The sequence below is a fragment of the Ranitomeya imitator genome, chromosome 3, assembly GCF_032444005.1.
Source record: "Ranitomeya imitator isolate aRanImi1 chromosome 3, aRanImi1.pri, whole genome shotgun sequence".
Lineage (NCBI taxonomy): Eukaryota > Metazoa > Chordata > Amphibia > Anura > Dendrobatidae > Ranitomeya > Ranitomeya imitator.
In genome coordinates, this window is record NC_091284.1 from 824,282,935 (window position 1) to 824,308,021 (window position 25,087).

Sequence of the window (25,087 nt, forward strand, 5' to 3'; positions counted from 1 at the left end):
ATTTGGGGCGAAAAGATAATGTTTGTGAAAAAAAATGATTTTTTATTTTTACGGTTCTGCATTATTAACTTCTGTGAAGCACTTGGTGGGTCAAAGTGCTCACCACACCTCTAGATAAGTTCCTTAGGGGGTCTACTTTCCAAAATGGTGTCACTTGTGGGGGGTTTCAATGTTTAGGCACATCAGTGGCTCTCCAAACGCAACATGGCGTCCCATCTCAATTCCAGTCAACTTTGCATTGAAAAGTCAAATGGCGCTCCTTCCCTTCCGAGCTCTGCCATGCGCACAGACTGTGGTTAACCCCCACATATGGGGTATCAGCGTACTCAGGACAAATTGTACAACAACTTTTGGGGTCCATTTTCTCCTGTTACCCTTGGCAAAATAAAACAAATTGGAGCTGAAGTAAATTTTTTGTGAAAAAAAGTTAAATGTTAATTTTTATTTAAACATTCCAAAAATTCCTGTGAAGCACCTGAAGGGTTAATAAACTTCTTGAATGTGGTTTTGAGAACCTTGAGGGGTGCAGTTTTTAGAATGGTGTCACACTTGGGTATTTTCTATCATATAGACCCCTCAAAATGACTTCAAATGAGATGTGGTCCCTAAAATAAAATGGTGTTGTAAAAATGAGAAATTGCTGGTCAACTTTTAACCCTTATAACTCCCTAACAAAAAAAATTTTTTGGTTCCAAAATTGTGCTGATGTAAAGTAGACATGTGGGAAATGTTACTTATTAAATTTTTTGTGTGACATATCTCTGTGATTTAATTGCATAAAAATTCAAAGTTGGAAAATTGCGAAATTTTCAAAATTTTCGCCAAATTTCCGTTTTTTTCACAAATAAACGCAGGTAATATCAAAGAAATTTTACCACTATCATGAAGTACAATATGTCACGAGAAAACAATGTCAGAATCACCGGGATCCGTTGAAGCGTTCCAGAGTTATAACCTCATAAAGGGACAGTGGTCAGAATTGTAAAAATTGACCCGGTCCATAACGTGCAAACCACCCTTGGGGGTAAAGGGGTTAAAGTTAATTTATGCAAAATAGTGCTGTATAGAATTTGAGTATCACACAGCCAAAAAATAAGTACACCGGCCTCCAATGCCCAAACTGGGAGCACAGAGATATATGACGGCTGTAACGGAAATACCACACTGGCAAATCTGTGGCCTTTGAAATTTTTAATGCGAAATAGTGCTGTATAGAATTTGACTATCACACAGCCAAAAAATAAGTACACCGGCCTCCAATGACCAAACATGGAGCACGCAGATATATGAGGCCTTTTTCGGTGAATTTAAAAGACCAAACAAAGAGGGGGCACAAGGGTCGCACACACAACTATGCTACGTATGCCTGACAAACTATAACTTTTCAACAGGCCTCAGTCTGACAGAACAGACTGTATTTTTTTGGGGGGGAGGGATTTTTAGGAAAAATAGGTACATAGACAGTAAATAAGCTGCAGCAGCAGGCAGTTATGGAGCTTTGGGAAGGATGCAGTGGGAGCAATCGACGCACATACAGAGCCTGCAGGTCTTGCACTGATGTGGATATGCTGTGCCCTGCCTACCAAGCGCTGCAATATCGGGACCCACGAATTAGCCCTAAAAAGGACTTTTGGTTTCTCAGGAGTTGTGGATGTAAGAGTTGCAGACCTACACTCACTCTAAAAACCACGATTCTGACCCTATCTCTGCAGCAACTCTCCCTACTCTCGCTGAAACAGGAACAGAATGCGGCGAGCAGGGCGGCGCCAAGACTCTTATACTCAGGATGATGCTGTACGGCCCAGCCAATCACTGCACGACACAACAAAGATGGCTGCCACGTTTCATGGCCTGGCAGACAATCCCTGCACCGTGATTGGGTCTCTAAAGTCCACCAAAACTTCTGGGTGGAGACTGCAGTTACCGCCGAATAATCCCAGAAATGCTCGGTGCTCGCCGAGTACCCCGATACACAAGCGAATAACGAGTAGTGGCAAGCACGTTCACTCATCACTATTTCTGAACTCTTCCTGAGTTAAAACATTAGTACTGTTGTTTCTAAATAATTAGGAACTTGTTTTCTTTGCATTATTTGAGGTCTGAAAGCACTGGGGTTTTTTTTATTTTGACAATTTTTCTTTGTTAGAAGAAAATGCTAAATGTATTGCTTGAAAATTCTGAGACATGTCAAAAGTTTATAGAATAAAAGAACAATTTACATTTTACTCAAAAATCTATAATATAACGCTGGGAGCGTCACTCTGTCCGAAGCCTCTATAGACTGCGCAAGCGTCGGCGCAGTCTGGGCCTCACAGAGCGACGCTCCCGGGAGATCGCGGTATGCGTAAGCACTGAACGCATACCGCGATCTCCACCGGAGAGTCAGGGACCGCCAGGAGGGAGGGTAAGTATACTCACCTTTCCCGGTCCCAGCGCTGCTTGCGGCTCCGTCTCCCGGCTCCTCTGCTCCCGGCTCCGGAGGGCGCGGACTGCGCAGGCGCCGATTCCTGCTGCCGGAATCGGCGCCTGCGCAGTCCGCGCTTTCCGGCGCCATTTTCTTGAAGACACACTCCGGCTCCACTGCAGGTGTGTCTTCAAGAAAATGGCGCCGGAAAGCGCGGACTGCGCAGGCGCCGATTCCTGCTGCCGGAATCGGCGCCTACGCAGTCCCCGCTTTCCGGCGCCATTTTCTTGAAGACATACCTGCAGTGGAGCCGGACGATAGGTGAGTATGGTATTTTTTTTTTTTTTATATGGCAGCAGCATTCGGGGGCATACACACTGGAGCGGGGGGCATATAATACAATGGTGGCGCAGGATGGGAGCAGCACATGACAGAACGGGCGCAGGATGGCAGCAGCACATGACAGAACGGCCGCAGGATGGCCGCAGCACATGACAGAACGGGCGCAGGATGGCCGCAGCACATGACAGAACGGGCGCAGGATGGCCGCAGCACAAGACAGAACGGGCGCAGGATGGCCGCAGCACATGACAGAACGGGCGCAGGATGGCAGCAGCACATGACAGAACGGGCGCAGGATGGCAGCAGCACATGACAGAACGGGCGCAGGATGGCAGCAGCACATGACAGAACGGGCGCAGGATGGCCGCAGCACATGACAGAACGGGCGCAGGATGGCAGCAGCACATGACAGAACGGGCGCAGGATGGCAGCAGCACATGTCAGAACGGGCGCAGGATGGCCGCAGCACATGACAGAACGGGCGCAGGATGGCAGCAGCACATGTCAGAACGGGCGCAGGATGGCCGCAGCACATGACAGAACGGGTGCAGGATGGCAGCAGCACATGACAGAACGGGCGCAGGATGGCCGCAACACATGACAGAACGGGCGCAGGATGGCAGCAGCACATGTCAGAACGGGCGCAGGATGGCCGCAGCACATGACAGAACGGGCGCAGGATGGCAGCAGCACATGACAGAACGGGCGCAGGATGGCCGCAGCACATGACAGAACGGGCGCAGGATGGCAGCAGCACATGACAGAACGGGCGAAGGATGGCAGCAGCACATGACAGAACGGGCGCAGGATGGCAGCAGCACATGACAGAACGGGCGCAGGATGGCAGCAGCACATGACAGAACGGGCGCAGGATGGCAGCAGCACATGACAGAACGGGCGCAGGATGGCAGCAGCACATGACAGAACGGGCGCAGGATGGCAGCAGCACATGACAGAACGGGCGCAGGATGGCAGCAGCACATGACAGAACGGGCGCAGGATGGCAGCAGCAAATGACAGAATGGGGACGCAGGATGGGAGCAGCAAATGACAGAACGGGCGCAGGATGGGAGCAGCAAATGACAGAATGGAGGCGCAGGATGGGAGCAGCACATGACAGAACGGGGGCGCAGGATGGGAGCAGCACATGACAGAACGGGGGCGCAGGATGGGAGCAGCACATGACAGGATGGGGGCGCAGGATGGAGCAGCACATGACAGAACGGGCGCAGGATGGGAGCAGCACATGACAGAACGGGGGCGCAGGATGGGAGCAGCACATGACAGGATGGGGGCGCAGGATGGAGCAGCACATACCAGGATGGAGACCATATACCAATATAAATGCTCGCCACCCGGGCGTAGAACGGGTTCAATAGCTAGTATATCTATAAAGAGAAAAATCAGATAAACTGAACATTTTGCAGTGGTCTCTTAATTTTTGCCAGAGCTGTAAGTATAATTACAACTGTGATTTGTCAAAAATCAGAGCTGACATCAAGCCCAGGGTTAGTAATAGAGAAGTGTCTATGAAACACCCCGACTACTAACATTGTAAGTAAAAATAAAGAAACACAGATTAAAAACATGTAATTAAAATATAAAAACAGACACCCTCTTTAACCCATTTACCCCCCCAAAAAAGAAAACACCTGCAGGTTCAAGGAGATCCACAAGGTCCAGTGTAATCCACATCGAGGTCCCAAGACGATCCCCAGCTCCAATACATACAGTAGCCACAGTGACATCATAAAACGTGACCCCTCCCCGTGTCCGCCGTACACACACTAAGGGTGGCATGGAAGCCGCCACCTGTGAGGTCACTGGAGATAACAGTTTGTGGTTATCACAGAACCCTCTGAGCCGCCAACTGTCACTTGAGGTGAACTCAAGGAGCACAGTGACCGGCAATATGCATAACCTGGCGGAAACATTGTAGTAGGTTGGATTGCCGGACTGCCCCCTGCGTGACACAGGGGCACTACAGCACGGAAGTCCGACAGTGAACCAGTGGAATCATTACAGTGCATCAGATTGGTGAAACACTGTTGGACTGCGTTGCCCACTAGAATTTGTTACATACAGCCAGGGCCGCCATCAGGGCATTACAGCGGTGACTGGCGTATGGGGCCCGGTGAGCAGAGGGGGCCTCTTACCTGCTCACCGGGCCCCTACCGACAGCCGCAGGCTGAACCGGGCCCTTAGCTACAGCTGTTCAACGCTATTGACGTGCGGGCCGCGCCCGCATGTCAATAGTTGTCAGCCGCAGCGTGAAGGTCGCCGGCATCTGACGTCATTGTCAGTCGCCGGCGAGTGCACGCTGCAGCTGCGTGGAGAGAGCAGGAGCGCGGCAGGAAAGCAGAACTTGTTTTTTTTTTATTGAGAGAAGCGATCCGGGGAGGGGGGGGGGAATTGGGGGGGTCAGGGCAGTAAAGCTGGACACGGGGGGGGGGGGGGGGCAGTAAAGCTGGACACAGGGGGGGGGGGCAGAAAGCTGGACACAGGGAGGGGGGGCAGAAAGCTGGACACGGGGGGGGGCGGAAAGCTGGACACGGGGGGGGCAGAAAGCTGGACACGGGGGGGGGCAGAAAGCTGGACACGGGGGGGGGCAGAAAGCTGGACACGGGGGGGGGGGGCAGAAAGCTGGACACTGGGGGGGCAGAAAGCTGGACATGGGGGGGGGGCAGAAAGCTGGACATGGGGGGGGGGGCAGGAAGCTGGACACTGGGGGGGGCAGAAAGCTAGACACGGGGGGGGCAGAAAGCTGGACACGGGGGGGGCAGAAAGCTGGACACGGGGGGGGCAGAAAGCTGGACACGGGGGGGGCAGAAAGCTGGACACGGGGGGGGGGCAGAAAGCTGGACACGAGGGGGCAGAAAGCTGGACACGGGAGGGGGCAGAAAGCTGGACACGGGGGGGGCAGAAAGCTGGACACGGGGGGGGGGGCAGAAAGCTGGACAGAGGGAGGGCAGAAAGCTGGACACAGAGGGAGGGCAGAAAGCTGGACACAGGGGGGAGGCAGAAAGCTGGACACAGGGGGGGAGGCAGAAAGCTGGACAGAGGGGGGCCCGGAAAGCTGGACACAGAGGGAGGGCAGAAAGCTGGACACAGAGGGAGGGCAGAAAGCTGGACACAGAGGGAGGGCAGAAAGCTGGACACAGGGGGGGAGGCAGAAAGCTGGACACAGGAGGGGGGCAGAAAGCTGGACACGGGGGGGGGGCAGAAAGCTGGACACGGGGGGGGCAGAAAGCTGGACACGGGGGGGGGCAGAAAGCTGGACACGGGGGGGGGCAGAAAGCTGGACACGGGGGGGGGCAGAAAGCTGGACACAGGGGGGGGGCAGAAAGCTGGACACGGGGGGGCAGAAAGCTGGACACGGGGGGGGGGGCAGAAAGCTGGACACGGGGGGGCAGAAAGCTGGACACGGGGGGGCAGAAAGCTGGACACGGGGGGGGGGCAGAAAGCTGGACACGGGGGGGCAGAAAGCTGGACACGGGGGGGCAGAAAGCTGGACACGGGGGGGCAGAAAGCTGGACACGGGGGGGCAGAAAGCTGGACACGGGGGGGCAGAAAGCTGGACACAGGGGGGGGCAGAAAGCTGGACACGGGGGGGCAGGAAGCTGGACACGGGGGGGCAGGAAGCTGGACACAGGGGGGGCAGAAAGCTGGACACAGGGGGGGCAGAAAGCTGGACACAGGGGGGGGCAGAAAGCTGGACACAGGGAGGGCAGAAAGCTGGACACAGTGACGGGGCAGAATGCTGGACACAGTGACAGGGGCAGAATGCTGGACACAGTGACAGGGATTATATCACAGAACATATAATAAAGGTGCCAACAAAAACAGAAATTCACAGCAAAGGAACACCATATATGAATAGAAAAATATACCTAATAAAACTTAACATTTAATAATACTCTTTATAATAAAAACACATACCACATACAACCTAAAACCAGTACCAGTTGTTTGTATCTGTACCCCTACCTTGCTGCGGAGGTTGGCACCCTATATATCATACTAGCTGAAGAGCCCGGCGTTGCCTGGGCATAGTAAATATCTGTGGTTAGTTATAGCACCTCACTTCTCTTATTTTCCCATCCCGCCTCTCATTTTCCCAATCACATCTCTCATTTTCTCCCGCACTCCTCTCATTCCCCCCTAACACTTGTCATTTCAACCTCACATCTGTCATTTTCTGATCACTCCATTATTTTTCCTCACTCCTCTCATTTTGCACTCACACCTTTTCATTTTCACCTCACACCTCTCATTTTCACCTCATCACCTCAGTATATACATGTTTGTCATCTCCCTTATATATAGTATACATCTGTATGTCATCTCCTGTATATAGTATATACCTGTATGTCATCTCCCCTGTATATATTATATACCTGCTGTGTGTCATCTCCCCTATATATAGTATATACCTGAATGTCATCTCCTTCTATATATAGTATATACCTGTATGTCATCTCCTCCTGTATATAGTATATACCTGTGTGTCATCTCCTCCTGTATATAGTATATACCTGCATGTCATCTTCTATATATAACATATACCTGTATGTCATCTCCTCCTGTATATAGTATATACCTGTAGGTCATCTGCTCCTGTATATAGTATATACCTGTGTGTCATCTCCTCCTGTATATAGTATATACCTGTATGTCATCTCCTCCTGTATATATATATGTACCTGTATGTCATCTCCTCCTCTATATAGTATATACCTGTGTGTCATCTCTCCTGTATATAGTATATACCTGCATGTCATCTTCTATATATAGCATATACCTGTATGTCATCTCCTCCTGTATATAGTATATACCTGTAGGTCATCTGCTCCTGTCTATAGTATATACCTGTGTGTCATCTCCTCCTGTATATAGTATATACCTGTATGTCATCTCCTCCTGTATATATATATGTACCTGTATGTCATCTCCTCCTCTATATAGTATATACCTGTGTGTCATCTCTCCTGTATATAGTATATACCTGTGTGTCATCTCCTCCTGTATTAGACCTCGTTCACACGTTATTTGCTCAGTATTTTTACCTCAGTATTTGTAAGCTATATTGGCAGCCTGATAAATCCCCAGCCAGTAGGAAGCCCTCCCCCTGGCAGTATATATTAGCTCACACATACACATAATAGACAGGTCATGTGACTGACAGCTGCTGTATTTCCTATATGGTACATTTGTTGCTCTTGTAGTTTGTCTGCTTATTAATCAGATTTTTATTTTTGAAGGCTAATACCAGACTTGTGTGTGTTTTAGGGCGAGTTTCGTTTGTCAAGTTGTGTGTGTTGAGTTGCGTGTGGCGACATGTATGTAGCGACTTTTGTGAGATGAGTTGTGTGTGGCAACATGCGTGTAGCAACTTTTTGTGTGTCGAGTTGCATGTGACAGGTTAGTGTAGCAAGTTGTGTGCAGCAAGTTTTGCGCATGGCGAGTTTTGCACGTGGCGAGTTTTGTGTGTGGTGCCTTTTGAGTATGTGCAAGTTTTGTGTGAAGAAATTTTGCATGTGTTGCAACTTTTGTGCATGTGGCAATCTTTCCGCATGTGCAAGTTTTGCGTGTGGCGAGTTTTCCATGAGGTGAGTTTTGCACTTGTGGCGAGTTTTGCAAGAGCCTAGTTTTTGCATGTGGCGAGTTCTGCGCGTGGCGAGTTTTGAGCGGCGACTTTTGTGTTTCGACTTTTATGTGGCGAGGTTGGTGTATGTGTGGTGAAATGTGTGCTGAGGGTGATATGTGTTCAAGCACGTGGTAGTGTGTGGCGCATTTTGTGTGTGTGTTCATATCCCCGTGTGTGGTGAGTATCCCATGTCGGGGCCCCACCTTAGCAACTGTACGGTATATACTCTTTGGCGCCATCGCTCTCACTCTTTACGTCCCCCTTGTTCACATCTGGCAGCTGTCAATTTGCCTCCAACACTTTTCCTTTCATTTTTTCCCATTATGTAGATAGGGGCAAAATTGTTTGGTGAATTGGAATGCGCGGGGTTAAAATTTCACCTCACAACATAGCCTATGACGCTCTCGGGGTCCAGACGTGTGACTGTGCAAAATTTTGTGGCTGTAGCTGCGACGGTGCAGATGCCAATCCCGGACATACACACATACACACATTCAGCTTTATATAGTAGATATAGGGTGTCAACCTCCGCAGCAAGGTAGGGGATAGGTAGTCTGTATCCTAGGGATTGAGAGCACCCTGTATCTTTGTCTTATATCTTTGTGTCAAACAACTGGTACTGGTTTTAGGTTGTATGTGGTATGTGTTTTTATTATAAAGAGTATTATTAAATGTTAAGTTTTATTGGGTATATTTTTCTATTCATATATGGTGTTCCTTTGCTGTGAAACACAGTGACAGGGGCAGAATGCTGGACACAGGGGCAGACTCTGAGACCCGGGGGCAGAATGCTGGACATTGAGGCAGAATGCGAGACACGGGGCATGATTGGAGACACGGGGCAGGATGAAAGACATGGGGGCATGACTGGAGACAGATGGGGGAGGATTGGAGACAGATGGGGGAGGATTGGAGACACAGGGGGCATAATTGGAGACAAGTCGCAGAATTGCAGACACAGGGGCATGGTTGGAGACATAGGGGGCAGAATGGAGACATGGGGCATGATTGGAGACACTGGGGGCAGAATTGGAGACAGATCGTGCAGGATCATGGGGCAGGATGGATATGATGGGGCCGGATGGAGAGATCACATGGGGCGATCATATGGGGCAGGATGGGAGAACATATGGGGCAGAATCGATACTCATGAGGGCAGGATGGGAGAACATATGGCTGACGCCAGGAATGAGACACACGGTGGCCAGGATGGGGAATATTATTACCATAGGGGCTAATTAAGGAATATTATTACTGCAGTGATGTATTTATTTTATTTTTTGAGTATACTGTTTTAAATGAGGGGGCGGTCCTGTTACTGTATAGAGTGATACTATGTTGCCTCTTTTTCTTCATGTGGTGTAATGTAGAAGTTGTGAAAAATTACAGTTAGGGCCAGAAATATTTGGACAGTGACACAATTTTCGCGAGTTGGGCTCTGCATGCCACCACATTGGATTTGAAATGAAACCTCTACAACAGAATTCAAGTGCAGATTGTAACGTTTAATTTGAAGGGTTGAACAAAAATATCTGATAGAGAATGTAGGAATTGTACACATTTCTTTACAAACACTCCACATTTTAGGAGGTCAAAAGTAATTGGACAAATAAACATAACCCAAACAAAATATTTTTATTTTCAATATTTTGTTGCAAATCCTTTGGAGGCAATCACTGCCTTAAGTCTGGAACCCATGGACATCACCAAACGCTGGGTTTCCTCCTTCTTAATGCTTTGCCAGGCCTTTACAGCCGCAGCCTTCAGGTCTTGCTTGTTTGTGGGTCTTTCCGTCTTAAGTCTGGATTTGAGCAAGTGAAATGCATGCTCAATTGGGTTTAGATCTGGAGATTGACTTGGCCATTGCAGAATGTTCCACTTTTTGGCACTCATGAACTCCTGGGTAGCTTTGGCTGTATGCTTGGGGTCATTGTCCATCTGTACTATGAAGCGCCGTCCAATCAACTTTGCAGCATTTGGCTGAATCTGGGCTGAAAGTATATCCCGGTACACTTCAGAATTCATCCGGCTACTCTTGTCTGCTCTTATGTCATCAATAAACACAAGTGACCCAGTGCCATTGAAAGCCATGCATGCCCATGCCATCACGTTGCCTCCACCATGTTTTACAGAGGATGTGGTGTGCCTTGGATCATGTGCCGTTCCCTTTCTTCTCCAAACTTTTTTCTTCCCATCATTCTGGTACAGGTTGATCTTTGTCTCATCTGTCCATAGAATACTTTTCCAGAACTGAGCTGGCTTCTTGAGGTGTTTTTCTGCAAATTTAACTCTGGCCTGTCTATTTTTGGTATTGATGAATGGTTTGCATCTAGATGTGAACCCTTTGTATTTACTGTCATGGAGTCTTCTCTTTACTGTTGACTTAGAGACAGATACACCTACTTCACTGAGAGTGTTCTGGACTCCAGTTGATGTTGTGAACGGGTTCTTCTTCACCAAATTAAGTATGCGGCGATCATCCACCACTGTTGTCATCCGTGGACGCCCAGGCCTTTTTGAGTTCCCAAGCTCACCAGTCAATTCCTTTTTTTCTCAGAATGTACCCAACTGTTGATTTTGCTACTCCAAGCATGTCTGCTATCTCTCTGATGGATTTTGTCTTTTTTTTCAGCCTCAGGATGTTCTGCTTCACCTCAATTGAGAGTTCCTTTGACCGCATGTTGTCTGCTCACAGCAACAGCTTCCAAATGCAAAACCACACACCTGGAATCCACCCCTGACCTTTTAACTACTTCATTGATTACAGGTTAACGAGGGAGACGCCTTCAGAGTTAATTGCAGCCCTTAGAGTCCATTGTCCAATTACTTTTGGTCCCTTGAAAAAGAGGACGCTATGCATTACAGAGCTATGATTCCTAAACCCTTTCTCCGATTTGGATGTGGAAACTATCATATTGCAGCTGGGAGTGTGCACTTTCAGCCCATATTATATATATAATTGTATTTCTGAACATGTTTTTGTAAACAGCTAAAATAACAAAACTTGTGTCACTGTCCAAATATTTCTGGCCCTAACTGTAAGTAATGTATTCTACAAGCGGAGCTCGAGATAACTGTGTTATTTCCTGCAGAGACAAGCCCTGGCTGGATGAAATGATGGCGGTCTGTGCTGGATGAAAGATGAAGGACTTCACCTAGAGACGTCACTGGTGAGTCAGTGTTTTACCTATACACTGACACTATACACTGTATACTATATACAGAGCTCCTGTGTATAATGTCACCAGTGATCTCTGTATTACCTCTACACAGACACTGCATACTAAGTACAGATCTGTGTATAATGGCACTTATGGTGATAGTATGGTGCTTTTTTTTTAATTACTGATCAGAATTGTAGTATTCGGTCACTTTGTGGTGGTAATATGTGGTCTGGTCATGGTGTTGTGGTATTTGTTCCTTGTATGTAGTATTATAGGTCATTTTAAAAATTGAAAAATAAATAAAAATATACCTAAATTGTATTGCATATTTTAACAAATATTTAGTAGGTTACAGTAGAGTAGGGCCCGGCCAAAAGTGTCTACCGTGTTATGGTGGCGGCTTAAAAAATCTTTTGGCTAAAACAAAAGCTGCCGGTTATATGTGTGATCTGGTGATGGGAGCTGTCAATGTGTGATAGGTGAGAAGTGGAGTTTTTCCAAGAGAGCGGTGGGACTGTGGACAGTTTGAGGGGTGGAGCGTGGAGGCGGGGCTGGGGTGGAGCCTGGGCGGAGTCTCAAGGGGGCCCCGAAAATTTTGCCAGTATGGGGCCCCGAAATTTCTAGTGGCAGCCCTGCATACAGCAAGCTAAATCTAAGTGGGCAGAAGGACCTGGTGTTTTAGCTTACTAAGGCTATGGTCACATTGCGTTAGGGCAGTCCGTTTAGCGCATAGCGCTACGGACTGCGCTAACGCAATGTCCCAAAAGGGATCGCGTTAGCCAATCTGCGATAGCAAGGAACGGACCGCGAACGCTGCAAGCAGCGTTCGCGGTCCGTCACTCAAATGACGGCACATCGCTAGCACACGCCCAATGTGGGCGTGCGCTAGCGATGCGTTCACCATTACAGGCTATGGCGGCATTAACAGACTACATTGCACCGCGTTATGCCGCGGTGTAACGTAGTCCGTTAAACGTGGTCACATAACGCAATGTGTCCCTAGCCTAAGTCTGGTATTAAACCACTTCAAGGGACCTGGTCATTTATCCCACTGGGATTTAGCTTTCTCACAGGGAGCAGGCTAAATTCAAGTTGGCAGAAGGACCTGGTCCACTTGGCCAATAATTATAGTATTAACCCCTTCACAACGCATGATGCAGTTACGTCATATATCATAGAAATATAAGAAAAAAAAAATATTGCTTTTGCTCAATTAAAAAAAAATACACAAATTTGGAATTGACGTGTTCAGAAAGGTCTGACCAATCAAAATGTAAAATAATCTGACCAGTAAACGGCATAACGAGAAAAAAAACTCGAAACACCATAATGACTTTTTTTTTGGTCGCCGCAACATTGCAATAAAATGAAATAAGAGGTGATCAAAACATGGTATCCGCGCCAAAATGGCATCAATAAGAACGTCCCGCCAAAATAAAAAAAATTCCCAACGGCGATGTGGTTGGAAAAATAAGTTATGGGAAGGAAAATAATGTTAAAAAAACGGAAAATCGCCCGAGGGTTAAAACACTCCTAGGTGCATGCATGGAAAAAAAATCTGTGGTTGTGTGATCTACAAAAATGATCACCAGAAAATAAAACGGGACGCGGATGAGATTGGCGCAGAATATTGTACACACTGGGATTAAGGGGAAAATTCTTGCGTATAATTGTCACATATAAATAAATGTGTGATCAGATGTCATATTTAGTCTGCGGCTCAATATTACTGCAAAAAAAAATCACGACAGGATTCATCTATATCTATATACAATAAGGATCCTTCTGTCTACTGGGATTTAGCATCTTATATAGAGCAGGCGAAATCCAAGTCGGCTAAAGCAGGGGTCCCCAACTCCAGTCCTCAAGGCCCACCAACAGGTCATGTTTTCAGGATTTCCTTTGCATTGCACAGGTGATGCAATTATTACCTGGGCAAGACTAAGGAAATCCTGAAAACATGACATGTTGGCAGTGGCGTAGGAAGGGGGGGGCGGTCCGCCCCGGGCGGCACAATGCTGTGGGCGGCCGGCGCTGCAGAAGAAGATAAAAAAAAAAAAAAAAAAAAAAAAGACGCCCCTTTAAATCTTCGGGCGGCGCCGTCCGCCGCCACGACCAGGGCCAGCTCCCCCCACCCCCGGGTCCCGCCCCCGCCCCCGCCCCCCGCTCTATACTCACCTCTCCTGGTTCCTGCGGCGCCGGCAGCTGCAGCCTCCTCTGACTCTGCGACGTCTCAGAGCAGAGGGCGCGATGACGTCACTACTGTGCGCGCCGCTCTGCCTCTCTGTCCTGAGCGTCGCAGAGCCGGAGAGACGCTGACTGCACCGGACCTGCGCTGGGAACGGGAGAGGTGAGGATTTTACTTTTTTTTTTTTTTCTTTATTTCTGACTGTCTGGGGCTGGGGCAATGCTGGAGACCATGGGGCAGAATGCTGGACACACTGGGGCAATACAGGAGACCATGGGGCAGATTGCTGGACACACTGGGGCAATACTGGAGACCGTGGGGCAGATTGCTGGACACACTGGGGCAATACTGGAGACCATGGGGCAGATTGCTGGACACACTGGGGCAATACAGGAGACTATGGGGCAGATTGCTGGACACACTGGGGCAATACTGGAGACCCTGGGGCAGATTGCTGGACACACTGGGGCAATACAGGAGACTATGGGGCAGATTGCTGGACACACTGGGGCAATACTGGAGACCATGGGGCAGAATGCTGGACACACTGGGGCAATACTGGAGACCATGGGGCAGAATGCTGGACACACTGGGGCAATACTGGAGACCCTGGGGCAGATTGCTGGACACACTGGGGCAATACTGGAGACCCTGGGGCAGATTTCTGGACACATTGAGGCAATGCTGGAGACCCTGGGGCAGACTTCTGGACACACTGGGGCAATGCTGGACACTGGGGCAGATTGCTGGACACACTGGGGGTAATATACTGGACACACTGGGGCAATGCTGGACACTGGGGGTAATATGCTGGACACACTGGGGCAGACTGCTGGACACACTGGGGAAAGGCTGGACACTGGGGCAGATTGCTGGACACACTGGGGGCAGTGCTGGACATACTGGGGCAGATTGCTGGACACACTGGGGGTAATATGCTGGACACACTGGGGCAGATTGCTGGACAACATGGGGGTAATATGTTGGACACACTGGGGCAGATTGCTGGACAACATGGGGGTAATATGCTGGACACACTGGGGGCAGGACTTGAGGCATGGGCAGAATGTAGATACGGGGCATGATTGGAGACACGGGGCAGGATTGGATCATGGGGCAGGACGGATACGATGGAGGCTGGTGGGGCAGGATGGGGAGATCATATGGGGTAGAATGGATACTCATGAGGGCAGGATACGACAACATATGGCTGGAGCCAGGAATGAGATAAACGGGGCCAGGGTGGGGAATATTATTACCATAGGGGATAATTAAGGGATATTGTTACTGCAGTGATGTATTTATTTTATTTTTTGAGTATACTGTTTTAAATGGGGGGGCGGTCCTGTTACTGTGCAGAGTGACACTATATCACCTTTTTTTCTTCATGTGGTGTAATGTAGAAGTTGTGAAAAATTAAGTAATGTGTTCTGCAAGTGGAGCTCGAGATAACTGTGTTATTTCCTGCAGAAACGAGTCCTGGCTGGAAGGAATGATGGCGGTCTGTGCTGGATAAAAGATGAAGGACTTCACCTAGAGACGTCACTGGTGAGTCAGTGTTACCTATACACTGACACTATACACTGTATACTATATAGAGGTCCTGTGTATAATGTCACCAGTGATCTCTGTATTACCTCTACACAGACACTGCATACTAAGTACAGATCTCCTGTGAATACTGGCACTTATGGTGATAGTATTGTGGTTTTTTTTTTAATTACTGATCAGTATTGTAGTATTCAGTCACTATGTGGTGGTAATATGTGGTCTGGAAATGGTGCGGTGGTATTTGTCCCTTGTATGTAGTATTATTCGGTCACTATGTGGCCTGGTCATGGTGTGGTGGTATTAAGTCACAGGTGTGGCATGTGGGGGTGACACCATTAGGCCCAGTTTAAGTTCTACAAAACAGGAAAACCATTTTTGGTAACCTTTGTGTGTATTGAGCTGGAGGGGGGGGGGGGGATGGGGGGATGGGGGGGGGGGGGGGCGCCAAACTCGGGAACAGCCCCGGGCGGCAAAAGCTCTAGCTACGCCTCTGCATGTTGGTGGGCCTTGAGGACTGGAGTTGGGGACCCCTGATCTAAAGGACCTGGTCCCTCTGCCAACTAGGAAATAGCCGACTCTGTGTGCGAAAGCGGAATCCCAGTGCACAGAAGGACCTGGTCCTTTAGCCGACTGGGATTTAGCTTTCTCTATACTGAGCCGGCTAAATCCAAGTCGGCAGAGGGACCAGGTCCGTTAGCCGACTTGGATTTAGCCACAACCATTGTAAAAGGTATTGACTCGGGCGCCGCAGAGGTTTCTGGGAGTATTAGTAGTCACGTGATTATGTCTCTCTGCAATTTCTGAGGCTACGACAAAATGGCGCCTCTGTATACCGTGGACGGGAAGTGACGTTGACTATGGAAGGCTGTATCATAGACATCTGCCTCTAGCGACGAGAGCTTGTTCCTCTGTCCTTCTGTCAGGGCGGAGTGTTAGCCATTCATTGAATAGGGGTGAAAGTTTAGAGTTTATTTCCTCGCATGTTTTTCACCCTGAACCCACTAACTTCTATGCGCCGTGGCGTCCACAAGCTATGGCATGCTGCTTCGCGCCTTCCGGGTATGACACGCCCCCGGAAATGACATCACAAACGGAAGGAGCCCATACAGTCTAGCAATTACCAACCCAGGCGCCATTGTAACTACTGGCAGAAGTAATGGAAAGGCGAATTTAGCAGAGCTGCATGCAGTGCCACTGCTCCTGGAGCTCATCTGCCCACTTTTTATCAACAAAATATAATACACGAATTGGGTTTTAATATTGACATCACATCACGTAGCCATTTATATATTCAATATGGTGACAGCTGCCCGCTCGGCTTCCGAAGGTTCTTGTGCGTTATTATGGGATGTTCCATCATTAGGTAGAGACCAATCACATCCCAGAGAGGCCTGATTGTAATTTGGCAAATATGACCTGTTCTGCTTCCGAAGCCGGCCTCTGTATATGCTGCGCAGTCCGGACTGACATGTGACCGCTGCAGCCAATCACTGGCTGCGGTGTTGACCATCCCACCACCCCCAAGGAACAAGTGAATAGTTGCAGCATATTTGATGACATTGTAAGTCCTGTGCCCCGAGCCATGTGGAGTCTACAAGGACCCCGTCGGTGAGACACGAACCATTCTAGGCGTTGAATATCTGGTCTCCTCAGACATACATGAGGCCAGTAGCCCTGGGCAGGAGTCCCTGCGGTGGGGCCGCTTAGTCTAAGCTGAACATGGCCGTAAACAAGGACACAACAATATTCAAATATGCCCCAGAGAGCAGAGGAGCAAGGTGAAAATCTGCAAAAAGAAGACGGGACATAGGGGAGAGGAGGGGGATGCAGCTGCATTCTGTGAGAGGGAACAAGAGAGGAAACATCTGATTGCTGCTCAAAAGTAGCCATCAGCCAAACATTGGTCATCTGAGATCCCACACGGTGTCTTATAGGAGGATGGGAGTGGAAGCAAGTTTTGTAGGAATAAAGTAATGTGGGGGAAGGAGTCGATGTAGGGGAGGAGTGATCAAACAATGGAGGACAGTGGAGGTTCTGCTGGGGAGGATCTATGAGGGACAGCCTTGCACAAGCGGACCAATCAGGAAGGAGAGGTGCTGTACAATGAGGGGGAAGGCTACAGCAGGAGGCCAATGAAGAGGATTATGTGGATGGCATAACAATTCATGTGGATCCGTCACCCAAGTGCAAGACGACTCCAGATATCATTTCAGATTTCCCAGCCCTGGTATTACAGATTATTACAATTCTATATAGGCTCCATATCATACATGCCCTCCATCACCCTGCTCCTCCTAGTCCTAGAGAAAGCCTGCGAGTCCTGCTTCCCCTTCCAGTCCTAGAGAAAGCCTGCGAGTCCTGCTTCCCCATCCATTCCTAGAGAAAGCTTGCGAGTCCTGCTTCCCCTTCCATTCCTAGAGAAAGCCTGTGAGTCCCACAAAGCATGCCCTCATCTCCCCGCTCCTACCCAAGCATGCCCCCATTACCCTGCTCCTTCCCAAGTATGCCCCCCATTACCCTGCTCCTCTCCGGGTATACCCTCCATTACCCCTGCTCCTCTCCGGGCATACCCTCCATTACCCCTGCTCCTCTCCGGGCATACCCTCCATTACCCCTGCTCCTCTCCGGGCATACCCTCCATTACCCTGCTCCTCTTCAGGAATACCCTCCATTACCCTGCTCCTCTCCAGGAATACCCTCATTACCCTGCTCCTCTCCAGGAATAGCCTCCATTACCCTGCTCCTCTCCAGGAATAACCTCCATTACCCTGCTCCTCTCCAGGAATACCCTCCATTACCCTGCTCCTCTCCAGGAATACCCTCCATTACCCTGCTCCTCTCCAGGAATACCCTCCATTACCCTGCTCCTCTCCAGGAATAACCTCCATTACCCTGCTCCTCTCCAGAAATGCCCTCATTACCCTGCTCCTCTCCAGGAATACCCTCCATTACCCTGCTCCTCTCCAGGAATACCCTCCATTACCCTGCTCCTCTCCGGGAATAACCTCCATTACCCTGCTCCTCTCCGGGAATAACCTCCATTACCCTGCTCCTCTCCAGGAATGCCCTCATTACCCTGCTCCTCTCCAGGAATACCCTCATTACCCTGCTCCTCTCCAGGAATGCCCTCCATTACCCTGCTCCTCTCCAGGAATACCCTCATTACCCTGCTCCTCTCCAGGAATACCCTCATTACCCTGCTCCTCTCCAGGAATGCCCTCCATTACCCTGCTCCTCTCCAGGAATGCCCTCATTACCCTGCTCCTCTCCAGGAATACCCTCCATTACCCTGCTCCTCTCCAGGAATACCCTCCATTACCCCTGCTCCTCTCCAGGAATGCCCTCATTACCCTGCTCCTCTCCAGGAATACCCTCCATTACCCTGCTCCTCTCCAGGAATACCCTCATTACCCTGCTCCTCTCCAGGAATACCCTCCATTACCCTGCTCCTCTCCAGGAATACCCTCCATTACCCTGCTCCTCTCCAGGAATACCCTCCATTACCCTGCTCCTCTCCAGGAATGCCCTCATTACCCTGCTCCTCTCCAGGAATACCCTCCATTACCCCTGCTCCTCTCCAGGAATGCCCTCATTACCCTGCTCCTCTCCAGGAATACCCTCCATTACCCTGCTCCTCTCCAGGAATAACCTCCATTACCCTGCTCCTCTCCAGGAATACCCTCCATTACACTGCTCCTCTCCAGGAATGCCCTCATTACCCTGCTCCTCTCCAGGAATACCCTCTATTACACTGCTCCTCTCCAGGAATGCCCTCATTACCCTGCTCCTCTCCAGGAATGCCCTCATTACCCTGCTCCTCTCCAGGAATGCCCTCATTACCCTGCTCCTCTCCAGGAATACCCTCCATTACCCTGCTCCTCTCCAGGAATACCCTCCATTACCCTGCTCCTCTCCAGGAATACCCTCCATTACCCCTGCTCCTCTCCAGGAATACCCTCCATTACCCTGCTCCTCTCCAGGAATGCCCTCATTACCCTGCTCCTCTCCAGGAATACCCTCCATTACACTGCTCCTCTCCAGGAATGCCCTCATTACCCTGCTCCTCTCCAGGAATACCCTCCATTACCCTGCTCCACTACACTAGTTGCACCAGAAGAAGCCGAAACTTATGACAGCAGTCGAGATGGACAAGAAGGAAGAGCGAGCTCTGGTAGGAAACCATAGGAAACGCATTTATTCTTGAACATTATACAATAAGACGTCCAGGTTCTCACAGCCTGATCACACACACCACACATGACACCGGAATAAATACTGTTTTTTCCAAGGACGGTTGTAGAAAAGGTGCGGCGGTCACCTGGGGTCACAGAGCGATGGAGCAGAGTGTTAGGGAGAGCAACGATAACCAAGCAGCACATTTCGATTTAACCCTTTTCTTTCCAGTGCAGAAAAGGATAACGATGAATCGACAAAAAGGAAAAGTAAAAACAAAATTGTAACAAAAATATAAATAAAATCAGGAGGAACTTCTTGGTCTCTTTCTGATATGATGCATCACTTTGTGCTGGAGCTTCTTTACAGCAACGTGTGGAATCTTATTTTATACCTTTTTTTGGCATTATGTTAGAAAGGAAAGTACAAAATACATGATAAATATGCCCCCGGCTATCAAAAACGTGGTCAGTATATAGCTATACACTAGAAGCTACAGTATCACCCTGGAGGTAGGTGTTGGTCACTGCACCATTATTAATGTTTAACTGGCAATTAAAATATTAAAAATATTTTTTTAAATTAATTTCTGCATTAGGATATCGGCATAAAACCCTCAGGTCTTGTTTTACTTTATAATTACAGTCAAGGCTTCATTTACAAATGCATCAGGTAGAAGTGATACACTGGTGTGAGTAATGGAGGATCCGCGGGGGTGGGGCGTGACAGGGATTCTCTCTGAACCTGTGTCAAGCTCCGACCCCTGAGGACCTGCACTAGAAAGGACACTATCAATCTGTCTTGTAGTGTTTCAAAGGCAAGTCCACGGGGCGAGGATGTAAGAAAATGAAAAATTGGCAAATAATCCCCCTCCCATCAGACTTTCACTAATCTCACGGTATTTTAATTCCCAATACTCTACATACCTCCGAATTACCATACACAATTCTGCTGGGCTCCGATTACACATTGCAGAACACTGATGGAAAGAGAAACTTTTCAGGTAACTGGCATAACGGAACTTTGGATTACTGCCAACACAAAAATAATGTCCTAATCTATCCTTCGAAATTTTAAAAAGAACCTCCCTACAGTAATTCACAGTGGAGGCCCCTCTATCAGGGAAGTAGGTAATATACATTACAATACAGCCCAGCGTTTCTTACGCAAAGTCCATCACCATCGGGATGTGAATAGAACAGAACTGGAAATCTTTATGGCGCCTTTTTCCTCTTGGCCTTGCACGTGTGCATGTTTCTTGAAGTTGAATGATATGTACAAGCTTCTCATACTGCCTGAGAGGGAGGGGCCTATAACAAGTCTGTGCAGTCTGGAGAGGCAGTGTATTGTATAGCAGACAACGTTCCTCGACTCTTTTTCTGAATGTACAACAGCTGAATGTGCTGAAGAGACATAATATGGCCGCCTCCAGTATAAGAAGTTAAGATGCTCTCCCGGTGGACATAATACGTTTATTGGACCGCAAAGTGAGATTAAGGACGGGATGGACTCAATCAGGCCGTGTTCAACATTCTCTCGGAGGGGGAAAAGAAAAAAATCATCAATTTACACAAGAACTCGCTTGTGTCCAAGTCACAAAAATACACAAAGAAGGGAAAAAAAAATTCAAATAATTTTCTACATATTTACAACCTCACAGTTTCGGATTATACAACTAAAAAAAAAAAAATAATAATTATAATCTGCAAAAATAAACAATATTCTGGCATTAAAGTAGTCCCGTAAAATGTCTTGGAAAAAAGTGGACGCGAATGAAGAGAAGGAGGAGAAGGAGGAGAAGGATGGGTCTGTTCTGTGGATTCCACTGTAACAACTTATCAGGCCTCGTTCTGTCAGGTCTCCTCGATTCTCCGGCTGCTCTTGGTTTTCGAGTCTGTGGTTGGAGTTATAGCATTATTGGAGAAACCTTCATAGCGATTTTCAGAGCACAGTGACAGCTCCTCGGGGGTGTCAATGCTGTTATTAATCTCTGAGGAGAAAAAATATACAATAATAATGTTTGTGAACATACGCCAAGAAAGCTTATGAGTCCTGCTTCACCCGGCCACAACTAGAGAAATCCTGCGAGTCCTGCTTCCCCCATCCATTCCTAGAGAAAGCCTGCGAGTCCTGCTTCCCCATCCATTCCTAGAGAAAGCCTGCGAGTCCTGCTTCCCCATCCATTCCTAGAGAAAGCTTGCGAGTCCTGCTTCCCCATCCATTCCTAGAGAAAGCTTGCGAGTCCTGCTTCCCCATCCATTCCTAGAGAAAGCCTGCGAGTCCTGCTTCCCCATCCATTCCTAGAGAAAGCTTGCGAGTCCTGCTTCCCCATCCATTCCTAGAGAAAGCCTGCGAGTCCTGCTTACCCATCCATTCCTAGAGAAAGCCTGCGAGTCCTGCTTCCCCATCCATTCCTAGAGAAAGCCTGTGAGTCCTGCTTACCCATCCATTCCTAGAGAAAGCTTGCGAGTCCTGCTTACCCATCCATTCCTAGAGAAAGCCTGTGAGTCCTGCTTACCCATCCATTCCTAGAGAAAGCTTGCGAGTCCTGCTTCCCCATCCACTCCTAGAGAAAGCCTGTGAGTCCTGCTTCCCCATCCATTCCTAGAGAAATCCTACGAGTCCTGCTTCCCCATCCATTCCTAGAGAAAGCTTGCGAGTCCTGCTTCCCTATCCATTCCTAGAGAAAGCTTGCGAGTCCTGCTTCCCCATCCATTCCTAGAGAAAGCCTGCGAGTCCTGCTTCCCCTTCCATTCCTAGAGAAATCCTACGAGTCCTGCTTCCCCATCCATTCCTAGAGAAAGCTTGCGAGTCCTGCTTCCCCTTCCATTCCTAGAGAAAGCCTGTGAGTCCTGCTTCCCCATCCATTCCTAGAGAAATCCTACGAGTCCTGCTTCCCCATCCATTCCTAGAGAAAGCCTGCAAGTCCTGCTTCCCCATCCATTCCTAGAGAAAGCTTGCGAGTCCTGCTTCCCCATCCATTCCTAGAGAAAGCCTGCGAGTCCTGCTTCCCCATCCACTCCTAGAGAAATCCTGCGAGTCTTGCTACCCCCACTCATTCCTAGAGAAAGCTTGCGAGTCCCACTTCCCCCGCCCACTCCGAGAAAGCCTCTGGGTCCTGCTTCCTCCGCCCACTCCTAGAGAATGTCTGCAAGTCCTGCTTAACCTACCTACTCCTAGAGTAGTGTTCCCCAAATCCAGTCTTCAAGAGCCACCAACAGGTCATGTATTCAGGATTTCCTTAGTATTGCCCAGGTGATGGAATTATTGCCTGTGCAGGTGATGCAATTATCACCTGTGCAATACTAAGGAAATACTGAAAACATGACCTGTGGGTGGCTCTTGAGGACCAGACTTGGGGAACACAGTCCTAGAGAAAGCCTGCGTGTCCTGCTTCCCCTGCCCAATCCTAGAGAAAGCCTGGGGGACGAGTCCCCTTCTCCCACCCACTCCTAGAGAAAGCCTGCGAGTCCCCCTTCTCCCACCCACTCTGAGAAAGCCTTCGAGTCCTGTTTTCCCTGCCCATGCCTAGAGAAAGCCTGCAAGCTCTGCTTCTCCCATCCACGTATAGAGAAAACCTGCGAGTCCCGCTTCCCCACCCACTCCTAGAGAAAGCCTGCGAATCCCGCTTCCCCGTTCACTCCTAGAGAAAGCCTGCGAGTCCCCTTCTCCCACCCTCTCCTAGAGAAAGCCTGCGAGTCCCCTTCTCCCACCCACTTGGCGAAAGCCTTCAAGTTCTTTTTCCCACCCACTCCTAGAGAAAGCCTGCGAGTCCCCTTCTTCCACCCACTCCTAGAGAAAACCTGCGAGTCCCCTTCTCCCACCCACTCCTAGACAAAGCCTGCGAGTCCCCTTCTCCCACCCACTCGGAGAAAGCCTTTGAGTCCTGCTTCCCCCACCCATTCCTAGAGAAAACCTGCGAGTCCCCTTCTCCCACCCACTCCTAGACAAAGCCTGCGAGTCCCCTTCTCCCACCCACTCGGAGAAAGCCTTTGAGTCCTGCTTCCCCCGCCCATTCCTAGAGAAAACCTGCGAGTCCCCTTCTCCCACCCACTCCTAGACAAAGCCTGCGAGTCCCCTTCTCCCACCCACTCGGAGAAAGCCTTTGAGTCCTGCTTCCCCATCCATTCCTAGAGAAAGCCTGCAAGTCCTGCTTCCCCATCCATTCCTAGAGAAAACCTGCAAGTCCTGCTTCCCCATCCATTCCTAGAGAAAGCCTGCGAGTCCTGCTTCCCCATCCATTCCTAGAGAAAGCCTGCGAGTCCTGCTTCCCCATCCATTCCTAGAGAAAGCCTGCGAGTCCTGCTTCCCCATCCATTCCTAGAGAAAGCCTGCGAGTCCTGCTTCCCCATCCATTCCTAGAGAAATCCTGCGAGTCCTGCTTCCCCATCCACTCCTAGAGAAATCCTGCGAGTCTTGCTACCCCCACTCATTCCTAGAGAAAGCCTGCGAGTCCCACTTCCCCCGCCCACTCCGAGAAAGCCTGTGGGTCCTGCTTCCTCCGCCCACTCCTAGAGAATGTCTGCAAGTCCTGCTTAACCTACCTACTCCTAGAGTAGTGTTCCCCAACTCCAGTCCTCAAGAGCCACCAACAGGTCATGTATTCAGGATTTCCTTAGTATTGCCCAGGTGATGGAATTATTGCCTGTGCAGGTGATGCAATTATCACCTGTGCAATACTAAGGAAATACTGAAAACATGACCTGTGGGTGGCTCTAGAGGACCGGACTTGGGGAACACGGTCCTAGAGAAAGCCTTTGAGTCCTGCTTCCCCCGCCCATTCCTAGAGAAAACCTGCGAGTCCCCTTCTCCCACCCACTCCTAGACAAAGCCTGCGAGTCCCCTTCTCCCACCCACTCGGAGAAAGCCTTTGAGTCCTGCTTCCCCCGCCCATTCCTAGAGAAAGCCTGCGAGTCCCCTTCTCCCACCCACTCGGAGAAAGCCTTTGAGTCCTGCTTCCCCCGCCCATTCCTAGAGAAAGCCTGCGAGTCCCTTTCTCCCACCCACTCGGAGAAAACCTTCGAGTCCTGTTTTCCCCGCCCATTCCTAGAGATGCCTGCGAGTCCTGCTTCCCCCACCCACTCAGAGAAAGCCTGCGAGTTCTGTTTTCCCCGCCCACTCGGAGAAAGCCTGTGAGTCCTGCTTCCCCCGCCCATTCCTAGAGAAAGCTTACGAGTCCCGCTTCCCCAACCCACTCGGATGGTTTGTAAACCCTTTGTCTCCGCTCAAAAAAGTTTAATAATGTAAACGCTAAAAACCCCATAGATAATACAGAAGCGTAAAACGTGAGCCAACACAAAATAATGGAGAAGGGAAAGTTTCTAAAACTCAACACAAATCTAAGCAGCAAAACCCAACAAGTCACCGGAAAAGATGAGTTTTTCCTTCATGATCCGGACGTCCCGGCTCGACCTTCGCACCGCGGCGCTCAGCATGATCTGTTCCGGGTTGTAGGTCCTGATGCTGCCCAGGCGCCACCTGCAACAGAGGATGAATTATCACCAAATGGCCCAAACTCTCTGGAATCACTAATGGCTATGACAAGTCGGGCCCGGGTCAAAAGGAACTGAACAATTATGAAGATGCATAGGTCAAAATAACAGGACCTTCAGTGAAGG

General features: G+C 49.3%; 1 protein-coding gene across 3 annotated transcripts in view; it reads right to left on the reverse strand.

The window, feature by feature from the left end:
* Positions 1–19,468: 19,468 nt before the first annotated feature.
* Positions 19,469–25,087, reverse strand: part of LOC138671321 (glycerophosphodiester phosphodiesterase domain-containing protein 5-like) — a 223,757-nt gene continuing 218,138 nt past the window's right edge. For all 3 annotated transcript variants that reach the window (XM_069759409.1, XM_069759408.1, XM_069759410.1), the window contains 2 exons: positions 24,835–24,947; positions 19,469–21,459 (listed from right to left, as the gene is read on the reverse strand). In XM_069759409.1, coding sequence (XP_069615510.1) covers positions 21,323–21,459; positions 24,835–24,947 — 250 coding nt within the window. In that variant the 3' untranslated portion in view covers positions 19,469–21,322. The remainder of the gene's footprint in view (positions 21,460–24,834; positions 24,948–25,087) is intronic.